The 16,672-nt window shown below is 40.2% G+C and overlaps 1 protein-coding gene across 1 annotated transcript in view; it reads right to left on the bottom strand.

Annotated features, from left to right (window-relative positions):
• The window catches only part of ACAP2 (ArfGAP with coiled-coil, ankyrin repeat and PH domains 2), a 155,202-nt gene extending 143,163 nt beyond the window's left edge, over positions 1-12,039 (bottom strand). The window contains exon 1 of the mRNA XM_047099315.1: positions 11,823-12,039. Coding sequence (XP_046955271.1) covers positions 11,823-11,875 — 53 coding nt within the window. The 5' untranslated portion in view covers positions 11,876-12,039. The remainder of the gene's footprint in view (positions 1-11,822) is intronic.
• Positions 12,040-16,672: the final 4,633 nt, after the last annotated feature.

A 16,672-nucleotide genomic window follows, 5' to 3' on the forward strand; every position in this document is an offset into this window, starting at 1 on the left:
AAAGCAAACAAAAGACAATGAAATGACATTGTTCCAAAAAAAAAAAAAAAAAGCCAACTTACTATTCCATGCTTTGGGAAATAGCCTTCCAACATCAAAGAAAAACAAAGTCACTTTCAGACAAAAACTGAGATAACTCTTAGCCAGCAGATAAATCCTAAAAGAAATACCAAAGGATGCCTTCAAATTAAATGATATATGTTCTAGGAAGTATGTTGGTTTATCCGTACAAAACTATTACCTGAAAATAACCAATAAAACCTAGTCTCTTTATTATTATTAGTGTAATACATTGACTCAAAAATCCAAAGAGGTGGATTCCCAACAAGCAGAAAACTGGGAATCAAAGTAAAACCATAAAGCAACAAGTTAACCATTAAAAAAAAAAAAGATCAACAGGAAGTTTTGTTTATTTAAAAATGAACACAATTCTGGCTAGAACTACGAAAATTAAATGGTTAGCTCCATTGATTTTAATTTTGCATTAGTATACACACTTTGCACACATCTTGTCTAAAAGGGACTCTAAAATACATAAAGTTAAATCCTGTATACTAATTGTCTGAGTACCCTCTCTACTTACCGCCTTTCAATTGAACTGTTTTACCGTGTACTGCACTGCATTTTTTTATCAGTGAAAATTTTTATATTTAAATTTGAGTATGTCTGGGGCATCACAGAAAATATAAAAAATGTAAAGGGAAAACTAACTATATTTCATTAAAGAATCCTGACTTTTTTTTTTTTTAAGTAATCTCTCTACCCAATGTGGGATTTGAACTTACAACCCTGAGATCAGAGTCGCATCCTCCACTGACTGAACCAGTCAGGCACCCCTTATTCAAAATACAAATTACTACAGGATTATAATCTAGTCAACTCTTTCTGTGAGAATTCTTCATCTCTGGAATAGGAATAGTGATATAGTCATTTAACTCACATTGCTTCTCATCTAACTTCCAGATCCTTCCAGAGATATAATTCAAAGGAAATAGACTTCTGGTAATCTCAAATAAACATACATTTCCTCACAGTAGTTTTCTTCCATGACTTCTCAGTTTACTTATCCTTTGCTCTGACAGCATTTCAGTTGTAAATCTTTAAGGCATTGTGTCTTCCATTTTGTTTTTTTTCCCTCCTTTTGCTCACTCTACCTTCTGAAATACTACAAACATAAAATCTATAAATGGCTCTTTTTTAAGACCTTTACTGGTCTCCTTTTAAAAGTTAAGTGAAGTTTGCACATCTATTTATAGTCTTTCATTATCCACAACACAGATGATTTTCTTTTTTTTAATTTTTTTAATTTTTTTTTCAACGTTTATTCATTTTTGGGACAGAGAGAGACCAGAGCATGAACGGGGGAGGGGCAGAGAGAGAGGGAGACACAGAATCGGAAACAGGCTCCAGGTTCCCAGCCATCAGCCCAGAGCCTGACGCGGGGCTCGAACTCACGGACTGCGAGATCGTGACCTGGCTGAAGTCGGACGCTCAACCGACTGCGCCACCCAGGCGCCCCACAGATGATTTTCATACATACAAGTAACATGTCTAATTCTTCATGCATTCTAGACACTCCCAACTGGTAGTTTATTTCCACATAGGAAAGCCAGCATCTTTAACTAAATCATTAAACTTCCTTTCAAGGATACAAAAGAGGAAAGGGAATTACCATTATTAAGTGGGTTCCTCCCTATCTACTTCTATGAAATACAGTATTATTCTTATTCATGGAGGCTGAGAAAAATTAAGAAACCTACCCAAAGGTCTCTCACTACCAATAAGTGAAAAAGAAGTCAAACAGATCATCTGCTTTTAGAGTTTATATACTTGATCCATATTCAATACCCTAAATAAGTGTTCTCAGTACAAATTATGCTTTGCCCTATCAACGGCACAGAAACTTCCAGTTAAATACTGCAGGTTAGATACACCCATTTACCTCCATTTTCTCCAAAGTCCAATTAAAATGACAGGAAAAAAAATTTTTTTAAGCGCTAATCCACAAAGACAAAAAAGAGGAGCAATAACAACAGTAGCAACACAATTCTGGCAACTGAAAGGCAGATAAAAAGAACAGTAACTCACTTAGACCAGAGTCTAAGTCTTCAAAGTGCACTGGTAAAGCCAATTTGAAGCCAGAAGACTCACAATACAGAATCCCAAAATAGTTACTGAATATATGCTGAACAATGATCATGAGCAGCTTTCATGTGCTTACCGACCATATGTATATCTTATGTTTATCCAAATCTTTTGCCCATTTTTAATTAGGTTATTTGCTCTTATTATTGAGTTGTAGAGTTCTTTATATTCTTTGGATACAAATCCCTTACATGATTTGCAAATATTTCCTACCACTCTAAAGGTTGAAGGTTGTCTTTTCACATTCTTTTTTTTTTTTTTTTTTTAATTTTTTTTTCAATGTTTATTTATTTTTGGGACAGAGAGAGACAGAGCATGAACGGGGGAGGGGCAGAGAGAGAGGGAGACAGAATCGGAAACAGGCTCCAGGCTCTGAGCCATCAGCCCAGAGCCTGACGTGGGGCTCGAACTCCCGGACCGCAAGATCGTGACCTGGCTGAAGTCGGACGCTCAACCGACTGCGCCACCCAGGCGCCCCTGTCTTTTCACATTCTTGATGTGTCCTTTGAAGCACGAAAGTTTTAAATGTTGATGAAATCAAATCTGTCAATTTTTTCTTTAGTTGCTTGTACTTTAGGCATCATATCTAAAAAACCTTTGCTTAATTCAAGGCCACAAACATTTACTTCCATGTTTTCTAAGAATTTTATAGTTTTAGCTCTTATATTTAGGTCTGTGATCCATTTTGACCTAATTTTGCATATGATGCAATACAGGGGTCTAAATTCATTCTTTTATATGTAGGTATCCAGTTGTTCCAGCACCATTTGTTTAAAAAGTTATTCTTTCTTCACTGGTTATACTGGAGCCCTTGTCAAAACCTGGTTTACCATAAATGTAAGGGTCTCTGGACTCTCAATTCTATTCCATTGATCTATATATATCTTGCTTTAATGCTAATACCACACTGTCTTGATTACAATAGCTTTGTAGTGTTTCTTTTTCATTTATTTATTTATTTATTTATTTATTTATTTATTATTTATTTTATTTTATTTTATTTTATTTTATTTTATTTTAATTTATTTATTTATTTATTTATTTATTTATTTATTTATTTATGAGAGAGACAGACAGAGTATGAGCCAGGAAGGGACAGAGAGAGAGGGAGACACAGAATCTGAAACAGGCTCCACCTCCGAGCTGTTAGCACAGAGCCCAACACGGGTCTCAAACTCACACACCACCAGATCATGACCTGAGCCAAAGTCAGACACATAACTGACTGAGCCACCCAGGTGCCCTAGCTTTGTAATGTTTTTAAACTGGGAAGTGAACCCTCCAATTTTGTTCTTCTTTTTCAAGATTGTTTTGTCTATTCTGGGTCACTTGCATTTCCATATGAATTTTAGGATCAGCTTACCAATCTTCACAGAAATTAGCTAAAATTTTGATAGAGGTTGTGTTTAGTCTGTAGATCAATTTGGGATATTGTAATCTTAATAATATTAAGCCTTCTGATCCATGAACATGGAATATCTTTCCATTTTTTAGGTCTTTAAGTTCTTTCAGTGATATATGGTTTTCAGTGTTTAGTCTTATACTTCGTTGGTTAAATTTATGTTCATGCATTTTATCCTTTTTTGATGCCACTGTCAATGGAATGATTTTCTTTGCTAGTACACAGAAATACAAATGACTTTTGTACACTGACCTTACATCCTGCAGCCTTGATGAACTTACTAGTTTCAACTGATTTTGGTAGATTCCTTAAGATTTTCTATATACAAGATATATAATCTAAGAGTAAAGACAATTATACTACCTTTTTTTTTTTAAGAGAGAGCATGTGTGAGCAGGGTAGGGGCAGCAGGAGAGGGAAAGAGAATTTTAAGCAGGCTCCATGCCCAGCACAGGGCCCAAGACAGGGCTCGATCCCAAGATTGTGAGATCACAACCTGAGCTGAATCAAGAGTTGGATGCTTAACTGACTGAGCCACCCAGGTGTCCCACTATTTCTTTATTTATATAGATGCCTTTTATTTTTCTTTCCCACCAAATACTCTGGTTATAGCCCCCACTACATTGTGGAACAGAAGTGGACAGACTTTTGTTCATGGCCGTAAGGGAAAACTTTTAGTCTTTCACCCTTAAGTATGATGTTAGCCAGGAATGTTTCATAGATATCCTTTACCAAGTTAAGGAAGTACTCTATTCATGCTTTATTATTTTCACCATGAAAGTATTTTCACCAGGAAAGTATGTGGGATTGCCAAATGCTTTTTCTGTACCCATTAAAATGATTACAGAGGTGCCTGGGTGGCTCAGTTGAGTGAGCAGTCGACTCCATTTCAGCTCATGTCAAGATCCCAGGTTCGTGGGTTCAAGCCCCATATCAGGCTCCATGGTGAATGTGGAGCCTGGATTCTCTCTCCCTCTCCCCCTCTGCCTCTCTCCCTCACTCACTCTCACTCTCTCTCGCTCAAATAAAAAAAAAAAAAATACATAGTTTTTGCTCTTTATTCTACTAATGTGGTATATTACATTCACTGATTTTTGCATTCCTGGATAAATCTTACTTGGTCATGATATACAATCCTTTTTATATATTGCTATATTGGGTTTGCCAATATTTTATTAAGGACTTTTATAACTATTTATAAGGGATATCAGTCTGTTGTTTTCTTGTGGTATCTTTGGCTTTGGTAGCAGGGTAATACTAGCCTCACAGAATTACTTGGTCTGAGTGACACCTCCTCTTCTATTTCATTTAAAAAGTTTGTAAAAGAGTATTGTTAGTCACCTTTAAACACTTGGAAGAATTCTTTGGTAAGGCCATCTTGGCCTGGGCTTTTCCTTTGGGGAAGCTTTTTGATTAATAATTCAATCTCTCTCTCTCTCTCTCTCTCTCTAACTCTATTTAGATTTTCTATTTCTTTTTGAGTTGGTTTCAGTAGATTGCATCTTTCTAGGAATATATCCATTTCATCTAGCTTAACTTGTTAACTTGTTAGAATTATTTACAGTGTTCTCTTATAACCCTTTCTGTTTCTGTAGGACAAAGCAATAGCCTCCCTTTCGTTCCTGAATCTAGCAGTTTGAGTCTTCTTTTTTCTTGGTCAGTCTAACTAAAGACTTGTCAATTTTACTGATCTTTTTGAAAAACTAACTTTTTGGTTTCATGACTTTTTCTATTGTTCTTTGAGTCTCAACTTTCATTTATTTCTGCTCTAGTCTTCTTTATTTCCTCCATCTGCTTTGAAATCAGTTTGCTCGAGATGGATGGTTTGATCACAGGTATTTACAGGTATAAATGTCCCTCTAGGCACTGCTTTAGCTGCATCCCATAAGCTTTGGTATGTGGTTTTATTTTCATTTGTCTAAAGTATTTCCTAATTTCCTTTATGATTCTTCTCAAATCCATTGGTTATTTTGGAGGATGTTACTTAATTTCCACATATTTGTGAATTTTTCAGATTTTCTTCTGTTACTGATTTCTAATTTCATTTCATTGTGGTCAAAGAACATATTTTGTATGGTTTCAAAACTTTCAAATTTACTGAAGCTTGTTTAATAGTCTAACATATAGCCTATGCTGGAAAATGTTTCACGTGTACTTGAGAAGAATGGGAATTCTGCTTTTGTTGCATGACATGTTCTATAAATATCTATTAATTACATCTATCATAATTATACCTATTATATAGCCATTTATTATATATCTATTATTATCTTGTTTGTTTATACTGTTGTTCACATCTTCTATTTCCTTGTTGATCTTCTGCTTAGTTGTTCTACCCATTATTGAAAGTATTTAGAGGTGCCTGGGTGGCTCAGTCCATTAAGTGTCCAACCTTGATCTTGGCTTAGGTCATAATTTCACAATTCGTGCATTCAAGTCCCACATCGGGCTCTGCACTGGCAGCATAGAGCCTGCTTGCGATTCTGTCTCCCTCTCTCTCTCAAAAATAAAAAACATTAAAAAAATATATATTTATGTCTCCAACTCTCTATTTGTTCCTTCAATTCTGTCAATTTTTGCTTTATGTATTTTGGTGCTCTGCTAAATGCATGTTTGTAGGTGTTATGTCTTCCTGATGGATCAACTATTTTATTATTATAAAAGGTCCTTTATCTTTAGTAATTTTTGTCTTAAGATATATTTTAGCTGACATTAGTATAGTCATTCCAGCTGTCTTTTGAGTATTGTTTGAATGAGTTATCTTTTTTGTCCCTTTACTTCCAATCTTTTTGCACCTTTGAATCTAAAGTATGCTTTTGTTTTAACTTTTTTAAACATATATTTTTGAGAGACAGAGAGAGACAAAGCATGAGCAGGGGAGGGGCAGAGAGAGACAGAGCCACAGAATCCAAAGCAGGCTGCAGGCTCTGAGCTGTCAGCACAGAGCCCAAGGCAGAGCTCAAACCATCGAACAATGAGATCATCGAATCATGAGTCAGGGGCTTAACCGAACTGAGCCACCCAGGCACCTCTAAAGTATGCTTCTTATATGAGTTTGAGCCCCACATTGGGTGTGATTACTTAAAAATAAATAAATAAAAATAAACGGTTGTTAAAGAAAAAACTAAAGTATGTTTCTTGTAAACAGATATAGTTGGATCATCACTGAAATTTTATATAAGAAAAAGTTTTAAAGAAATTAGGCCAAAATGCATTAAAAAGGCATACCCTCTTCTGAAATTGAAGAAACTACTGCAAAGACAAAATATTCAAGAGCAGTCAGTAAATTTCTGAAAAAAAAAATTATGGTAAACTTGTCCCACCAGATATCATAACAGACTATAAAGTATTGTAAATATTGACATTTGAAGAATAAATACGTTAGTGAAAAGGAGTAGAATACAGAAAAATACATATGTATGTATGTATGTATGTAATATTAAATCAAGAGGGAGAAAATTATTCAATAAAAGGTGTTAGGACAAGTGGCTTCCATTAGGAAGGAAAGAAAAGTAGATGATCTCTCAAAACTAAAATCCAGTTGCATTACATAAAACTAAAAATTACTATAAAATGATAGAAAAATATCCTATAAATAATAATGGGATAGGGGAGACTTTTCTAGGCAATACACAAAAGTCAGTTTTTAAATTTCTATATAACAAACATCATAAACATACTTAATGCAAATTTAATTAATGCAGCTAATTAATGCCTGTAACTTGAGAGAGAGCACAAGAGTGAATTCACTTCCAGGTCCACCATTTGAAAATCTACCTTTAAGAAAGTGAATTTACGGGCACCTGGGTGGCTCAGGAGTTTAGGTGTCCAACTCTCGATCTCAGCTCAGGTCATGAGAATGTGGAGCCTGCTTGCAATTCTCTCTCCCTCTCTTCAGAACCCTCCCCCACTCACACCTGCATGCATGAGCTTTCTCTCTTTCAAAATAAATAAACATTTTTTTAAAAAGTGAATTTAACTTCTCAAAAGATTGAGTTTGGGATTTTTTTATTTTAAAAATGAGGATAATTCCTACCTCACAATATCTTTTAACATTCAGTGAGAGAATAGCTATAAAAGCATGAAATCTGGCACATTATAGAAGCTTGTTCTTCCTTAGTTCAACTTAAGTTGGTATTACATCAAAGGAAGAATTACAAGCTGCAATGGGGAACAGCAGGATTCCTGTATTTTGGTTCATGATAAAACTACTTTATAATTAATTCCATTCTATTGTGTCTGAAAGAAAACACATTTCCCCTCATCCCTCGCCCACTATATTTGCCGTGTGTAAAGTGTCAGTTGTTAAGAGTGGATCTGTTTCAAAGATGGAAGGTAAAGTGACAATGCAGCCAGGACTGGTACTAGTTTAAGAGCAAAACATAACTAATACATATATAATTACATCTTATGTCGATGTCTTTCACCCATTAAAACCTTTCTCCACAAAACATCTTTTTTAAGATGGTTTTCCTAAGTTCTTCCAACAAGGATCATATCTGAAATAGAAACTACAAATGGAAAATCTTCAGAATGGTGCACAATAAACACCGGCTAGGATAAAACATAAATGTATCAGGTAAAGACTAAAGTTTTAAAGACTTGCTAATGCCAATATTTTTACATTTGAACACTGGTTAGAACAAAAATACTTCAGAATTCAGAGAGCACAAATTCATTCAACTTTTTGTTTCAAACAAAATATTCACTTCCTGCATGAACCATAATATGTTTAAGTAAAGGAAAAGCACAATTTTTATTAAAATTTTATAAAATTTTAAAGGGCAACTACACAAAAACTTAGGGTCCAAACAAATTCAAACTTCTTCAAGATATGTTGGTCAAAATGGAAAATTCCCACTTAAAAAAAAAAAGTACACTTAAAACGTGTACTTTCTTGTAGAGTTTTAGATGAACAAGATTTTGACCTTTAGACTGGTTTTTAAAAAACTAAAAAGGGAATTTTTATTTACACAAAATTACACAATGAAATGTGCCCTCCAATCTAAAAACAAAACCAAAAAAATGCGCTTTGGGATGTAAAAGTAACCACTGGCTTTGGCTCTATTCAAATTACTAAAGACAACGTTGCAATAGTAACATCCTCTCCCTACTTCAACCAGTCCCCCCACTATTTTCCTTATCAACTTAGCAAAAAAATTAATGTTTACACTTGAACACTGATGAAATTTTTCTTCAGCAAGATCTGCCTTCTGCATCAATTCTATAGTATCCAAGGTAGTTATGTCTCCACACCAGACTTAAATGCCATAAGATTCGTTTGTGAAGGTGGGCCTGGATGGCTCAGTCAGTTAAGAATCTGACTTCGAGGGGCGCCTGGGTGGCTCAGTCGGTTGAGCGTCCGACTTCAGCTCAGGTCACGATCTCACGGTCCGTGAGTTCGAGCCCCGCGTCGGGCTCTGGGCTGATGGCTCAGAGCCTGGAGCCTGCTTCCGATTCTGTGTCTCCCTCTCTCTCTGCCCCTCCCCCATTCATGCTCTATCTCTCTGTCTCAAAAATAAACATTAAAAAAAATTAAAAAAAAAAAAAAAGAATCCGACTTCGATTCAGTTGTGATCTCCCAGTTCATGGGTTCAAGCTCCACATCAGGCTCTCTGCTGTCAGGGCGGAGCCTGCTTCAGATCCTCTGCCCCCCACCCCAGCTCATGCTCTTGCTCTCTCTCTCAAAAATAAACATTAAAAAAAATGTATATTTTTTTAAGATTCACTTGTGAAGGAAAATAAAAGTAAGAATCAGTTTAAAAAAAACAACAACAGATCAGGACACTACAAGGAATAAATAGTGTAGCTGCCTTACTATGAGAAAACAAAAATGAAAGAAAAGAAGCCCAGCCCTCACAAACCTAATATGAAAGATTCAATATATCATCCACAACATGCACAATACTCTTAAAAGTCAAGTTTCTCTTATACATAAAGCATATGAGTAAAAGACTCTAAAATATTCTTTTCAAATGCTATACAAACTTCATACTAATGGGGTTATAGAAAGACTGGAAATATTAGGAATGTGAATGATGAGACTTTTACTTCTCAGCGTACTTCCCTCTTTTGCAAATCTAATCTAGTTCCAAAAATGTATACCAGATATTAGAGTTCTTTGGATCTTGATTTCTCTTCCCAAGTTGCAGCCAACAATAAGTGGAATACTGGAAGCAACTCTTGAAAAATCTCTAATATTTAATTAAAACTGAACAGACATTATATTCAAGTTTAACAAAATTCACTATAATATTCCATACAACTTAATCAGTATCTTTCCCTCTTATTTTATATTCTTTGATTTCAAAAACAGAGACATCACATGGTCTATGAACAAAACCAGTGGCTACAAGTATTTCCATATCACTTCTCTCAACTTTTTTTAAAACATCAAACTTAAAATGTGAAATAAATTGAGCACACAGCCACATTCTCCAGAGGGAAAACGCTGTTACTTCATTTAAAAAAAAAAAAAAAAAAAAGTTGGGGCACCTGGGTGGCTCAGTCTGCTAAGCTTCCAATTGTTGATTTCTGCTCAGCTCATGATCTTGTGGTTGGAGGGATCCAGCCACACTTGGAGGCCTGCACTAACAGCAAGGAGCCTGCTTGGGATTCTCTCTCCTGCCCCCCCTTCCCCTCCCCCGCTTGTGTGCTCATGCTCTCTCTCAAAATAAATAAACTTAAAAAAAAAAAAAGGCTGAGTCATATAAATAAAATTCACAAAAAGCAGAGTATTCTGAGGTACACTTCAAAAATTACTTCATTCGCCACAGTCTGGACTGTAACCTGCAGAGCTGTCCTAAGCAACCCATGTGTGTCTCCTCCGGGACCTTTATTCACACGGAGCATAAAACTTTTAAAAATTAATACCAACAATAGCAATCAAACCAGATGCAGCTTTTTACAAGCAACAGCCCTAGCCCTAAGCTCCAAATAAAATTAACACTCCTCCCCCGCCAAAAAAAAAAGCAAAAGTCAAAACAAAAACACGTTCTTAAATTTTCTCTTAGACGTAGGAGTTCCTTAGTTTTACAATTCTTTTTCTTTGCTGTTCACTGAAAAGAGAATGGGAAATCAGTGATAAGAACGAACAGTGAGTTCCCAGGAGAAGGATACAAGAATTTACAATGAGGCTTGGCCTAGAGATCATCGGGCACACACACACCAATGCTCAGGGAGCGCTTTCAAGAAATGTCAGTGTCTAACTCAAGTCTATGGCCGCATTTTTTTTTTTTAAGGCCTAAGGACAGCCTTATAAATGGCCATAAAATACAATCTATCAAAACTATTCTCCAAAAACAATTAAGAGTGTCCTAGGATGCCCGGAACGTCAAGAACAAGTACTTTGGACGCCCTCGGGACTGCCGCCTCTCACATGGGAAGCAGGCCAGCCCATGTGAATCGGAGTGCCACCACGTCGGTTTACGTGACAGATCCACTGGGAGCATCCGAGTGTGATCCGGGGCCCTCCCGGACGGACGCTGCTGGAAGAGGAACACACATGCAATCTTCAGGGCCCTCCTACTTCCGTTCTCAAAACAGAAATGCACTGTTTCTCTTAGTCCTCAGCCCTCAGCCCAGTACCTCTCGACAGCGGGGAGAGCTCAAGTGGAAAGAAAAGCAGACCGTCTCGCGTCAGGGTGCATAGAATGCGGGTTGGTCAAAGCCCTCCCGCCCCCAACTCCGGTGCAAATCCACCGCCAGCGCCTCCCGGAGCGCCCCCCTGGCAGGGGACACGCAAGCAGCAGCAGTCCCAGTTCGCCCCACTCCTTCCTCCCCGGGGTAAGGGGGAGCGGAAAAGCGCAAAGAGGAACTAAGTGAACTGCAAGAGGGTGCCCTGCAAGCTCCTCAAAGAGGGGGTGGGGTGGGAGTGGAAACGAAGAAGGAGCGGAAGGAAGGGGAAAAGAGCAGCAAGAGGAAGGGGACGAGAGCGCGCGCCCGCAAAGGGCACGAGTCTCCGGGGACGCGGCTGCACCCTGGTTCCTCGAAGCGGACGGTGCTCCCGGCGTCTGGGGCGCTCCTCCCCAGGGCAGAGGGTGAGGAAGCGGGACGAGGGGGCGACGTCCCCCTCCCGGCCCAGCCTCAGCCCTCAGCAAGGGTCGGTTGGGGCTGCAGTGCCCTCGCCGGGTCCGAGCTGCGACAACGGCCGCTGGCCTCGTCGGAAGGCGCGGACTGCAGGGCCCTCGGCGCGCTCAGCGGGCCTGCTTTCACGCCCCCACCCCCGGGGGAGGCAGCTCCGGGGTGACGGCCGCTGGGCGGCCTCGCCGGTTACCTGAAGCGGGGCGAGTCCTTCAGACACTCTTCGAAATCCACCGTCATCTTCATCCTGCCTCCGCCTCGCCTCGCAGGCGGCGCGAGAAGAGCCGAGGGAGCCGCGGGAGCGGCTGCGCTGGGGACAGACAGCTACGGCGGGCGCACGGCCGCGACTAGCGCTGCGCGGAGCTGCGAAGGGCGCCTCGCCCGCTGGTCATAGCAGCCGCGAAGACGGTGGCGGCAGCGGCGGCTCGTCAGGCCCCAGTCCGGCCCCTCTTCCTCCCGCCCCCAGCTGAGCGGCGGCCACAGGGAAACCGCCCGGGAGTGACAGCCTCCGCCAGCCAGCCACGAAGCCGGCGGCCAATGGGAGGGGCTTCCGGAAGCACCGCCTGCGGGCGCTCCGGCAACACACCTGAGCGACGGCAGCTCGAGCCAATGAACAGCGCGACCGTGGGTACCTCCTTGCCACAAGCGTCCCCGAGGGCCAACCGGGAGGCGCAGGAGTCGTTAGGCGGGACGCACCGGTTGCTGGGAGGCCAGCGGCTGAGGCTCCTTGGGAAGGAAGTCACGTGGCTGCGCGCCGCGCTTCCCTCGGAGCCTCCGCCTCTTCTCAGGCTTCTCAGCCCCGCCCTGCTGATCTGCCAACGCGGAGGAGCCGCCGCCTGCAGGTCTGAGGAAGGAGAGTTGCTTTTCAAGGCAGCTTTGGCAGAAATCTGTAGAGGCTGGGAGTAGAATTACCGAAGGAAGAGATAGGCTAAGCCACCACTTTCTTTCCGTTTAGAGAAACTGAGGTCAGGAGAGGAGCGAGGGTAGCTTTAATGATAAAATCCGCCTTTCACTAACTAACTCCACCTTGTAATAACTTGGAAATATCTCCCACGTATATCTTCTCATATAACTAAGAGACTACTTCCTGAAGGAGCTGGCATTTGGGGTGAGCATCGAAAGGTTCAGAAGGATTCCGACAGGTAGAAGTAGGTCGTTTCGTATGGAGGAAAGCTTTCAAAACCGCTGAACACATTTCTCCTTACTGACACTTTTCTCTCAGTAGCTTTCACCAGTTCAAAGATGATAGGGTTCTGAAAATCAGGCTCACTTCCTCCAACTTGCAACACCTGCCCACCGATCCACGATTGATTTGGAGCCGTGCAAGATATGCATCGCCTGATCCAACCAGGCAGGTATTTCTGATTTTAAAATGCCATTGACTGGGGAAAAAAAGGATACATTATATTTAAATGTAACCCAACCTAAAAAGTATAAGTGTATCCATGAAAATGCAACAAAAAGAGACACCTGGGTGGTTCAGTGGGTTGAGTGTCCAACTTGGGCTCAGGTCATGATTTCGGGGTTCCTGGGTTCCAGCTCCACCTTGTGCTCTGTGCTGACAGCGCAGAGCCTGCTTGGGATTCTGTCCCCTTATCTCTCTGCCCCCTCCCTCAAAAAAAATGAATAAACATTAAAAAAAATTTTTTTTTAATGCAACATAAATGTTGTAACAGCATAGTGGCTGTGAGTGAGAGTCTGGAGGCAAACTTCCTGGATTTATCTCCTGTCCTTCTTATACTGCCAAATGAAGGTAACACCACTGATCTGATAGAGTTGCCCTGAAGCTGAAATAAGAACTCTAAAGACAAAATACAGTGCCACATAGTAACCATTCAGTAAATGTTGGCTATTATCATAATTGTACCACTTTCTTCTTCAGTGCCTTAGTCAAAGTTTAAATGTAAGCCTTCTCACTTCCACTGCCTGAAGTCTTATATAACCATTTTGACCATCTGGCTAAGTGTAGCGTGATGGCATGATGTTTTACATAACCCTTGGTTGTATCTTGATCTCCTTGGCACCTTTAGAAATAATATACAAGCACTGTGTATGTTTCTTCTTTGGTTATAAACGTGGTTTCTTTTTTACTTTATTTTTTTATGTTAATTCTAGTTAGTTAACATACAGTGTTATATTAGTTTCAGGTATTCAATACAGTAATTCAAAACTTCTATACATCACCCTGTGGTCATCAGGACAAGTGCATTCCTTAATCCCATCTATTTCACCCACCCCCCCCCACCATGATCAGTTCTGTATAATTCAGAATCTGTTTCTTAATTTGTCTCTCTTATTTTTTTCCCTTTGCTTGTTTGTTTTGTTTCTTAAACTCCACATGAGTGAAATCATATGGTAACTTGGTCTCTTTTTTAAATTGAATTGCAAATCCCTGGAATCTACACAGCTTCTTTTGATAACTGGAAACTAATGACAGTTAAATGTTCAGTGTCCTCAGACACTTCAGTTGGTCAAACCAACCTCTTCTAGATTTGTAATTTCTGGGTCAAATTTAGAAAGAGAGGTGGCCATTTCTACATTTAACTGTATTCCTGATGCATGGCAACTAATCTGTATGTATAATAACTTACATTGCTTCAGTGCAATGTAACCTTTTGGAAGAGGCCTAAGTGACACTTTGGGATTCAAATTAAAATTTAGCTGCATGGCACCATCAATGAAAATTACTAAGCTAATTATCAAAAATTAACATTTTCCTTCTGTAGACAGCTAAATTTATGTACACCCAGTTAGTGATAACACTGTCAAAAATTTTTTTCTGCCCTGTGGCAAAGCAAGCATTTGGGGTTGTCAGTTGTAGAATATATCCTAAATTAAGAAATATTAAAAGTGGGTTAGGGTGGGAAGTAAGTCTTAGAAGTAACATAATACTATGATTCTTAACTTAAAATAATGAAAACCAAGGCCCCAAGGTATAGAAATAACTTGCTGGGTGACTCAAGGTAAACACAGGCCCCCTGTCACCAGACTAACTGCGAACTGCCCGCTCTCCCCTTTAGAATTTGACCTTTACAGGTGCAGCTCTGTGAAACATTTCCTTTTCATCCATTTCATGTTAAAGATGCAGGGGCGCCTGGGTAGCACAGTTGGTTAGGCGTCCAACTCTTGACCTCAGTTCAGGTCTTGATCTGAGTCATGACTTCAAGCCCCAAGTCAGGCTCCACACTGGGCATGAAGCCTACTTAAATTTAAAAAAAGGGGGAAGGGAGGGGAGGGGACGCCTGGGTGGCCTAGTGGGTCCGGTGCCAGGATTCCTGGGTTGGATCCTCCACCCTCGCATAGGGCTCTGTGCTGACAGCTGGGAACCTGGAACCTGCTTCATTTTCTGTAGGTCTCTGTCTGTCTCTCTCTCAAAAATAAATAAATAAAAATTAATAATAACAATAAAATTTGCAGCTCCAATGCCACCTCTTTCAGGAAGTTTTCTCCATTTGCTGAATACAGTCCTCTCTTTTCAACACGCAGTGAAAATTAGTTAGTAATGAATATTAATGATCGAGCCTTAAATCTCTCAGAAATTTCTTCTCCCCAGACTTCCCAATTCCTTCTTCCAAAGTCTCTGGAACCCTGTATCCCCATAGCCCTTCCCAGGATGCTTTTGATTTCCTCTGAGGATAATTTTAACTATAACGTCCTCTTGAGCAAAAGTTGTTCACTACACCTTCCCCAATCCTCCCAGGCCAGGATACACAGTCAACAAGGATCTAACTCTTGACAACTTAGAATTTACATTCCACATTCATACCAGAATTTCTTGTTTGGGGCTAATGTCATCTAGGTACACCACTATCTTACTGTCCTCATTGCTGTTCTCTACCAATTTCCCACTAACTTCCTGCCTTCTCCTGGCTAATTGCATTGCAGATTATCTTAAGAACAGGGAGTTATGATGAGGGTAACTATGGGCAGGTACTGAAACTGGGAAGCCCATGAACCCAGACATCTCTGGAAACTGGTTTCCCTCTCTTGGTGGCTATATCCTCTCTCTCTTTTCTCACCTGCTGCCCAACTCCTACCAAGTAGTTCTCTCTTCGTGGGTTCTGTTCCCTATGGGCCTGGCTTGCATATAATCCCTCATTGCTACAGATTCTTTCAACAAGTTGGTTGTCAGATGGTTACAGGGGCTGAGCACATGATATAAGTGAATGAAATTTGCCGGTGTAAGCAGTATAGGGGGATGGCACCCATGGTGAAGAGGGAAGATAGTGCGTTGTGTACTGCTCAGCTCCAGTCTGTTTTTGCCATATCAGGCCTTCAGATTTTATAAGAGAAGCCAAATAGCCAGATTTTAATGTGAAACTTCCCCAATTTTCAAATGTTGGCAACACTTTCAAAATATTAGAAAACATTGCACAGGTCACAAAAATAAGTTTCAGGGCCACTCTGCAGCTCCTATATATTTTTTGACAATTCTTGATGTATCCTTTCAACCTATGCTCCTGGAGCTTATCGCTTTATCTGTTTCCTAATTCCCACATCCCAGGAGAAAATCAGATCAACCCAGCTCATCTTTTCATCACAAGTCACACAGGTCCCCAGCTGGCAGATAGGAGGGTAGGATTACCCAATTTAATCATTTGTACAGGAATGGGGGTCAGGATGGTCGCTGCAGGACAGCTGCCCAGTAGACAAGGCAATCTCCCTAAGCGAAGGTATTAGTGATTTGGTCCCATATAACACAGCTAGTAAGCTCTCATGTTTGGCCTCTGACTCAGTCTGCCACCCCAACTCCTGCCACCAGCTAAGGTGATTTCAACATTCATTCTTTCTTTCTTCATTTAATAACATCCATAGGGGCGCCTGGGTGGTTCAGGTGGTTAAGTGTCTGACTTTGGCTCAGGTCATGACCTCACAGTTCATCAGTTCAAGCCCCGTGTTGGCTCTCTGCTGTCAACACAGAACTAGCTTTAGATCTTCTGTCCCTCTCTCCCTCTGTCCCTCCCCCACTGGTTCGTGTTCTCTCTCTCTCCTTCTCCCTCCCCCCCTTCTCTCTCAATAAATAAATAAACTTTAAAAATAATA

Source organism: Lynx rufus, unplaced genomic scaffold (assembly GCF_022079265.1).
Source record: "Lynx rufus isolate CCGP_SWC_20201006 ecotype Redwood Valley unplaced genomic scaffold, mLynRuf1.p SCAF_5, whole genome shotgun sequence".
NCBI classification, from domain to species: domain Eukaryota; kingdom Metazoa; phylum Chordata; class Mammalia; order Carnivora; family Felidae; genus Lynx; species Lynx rufus.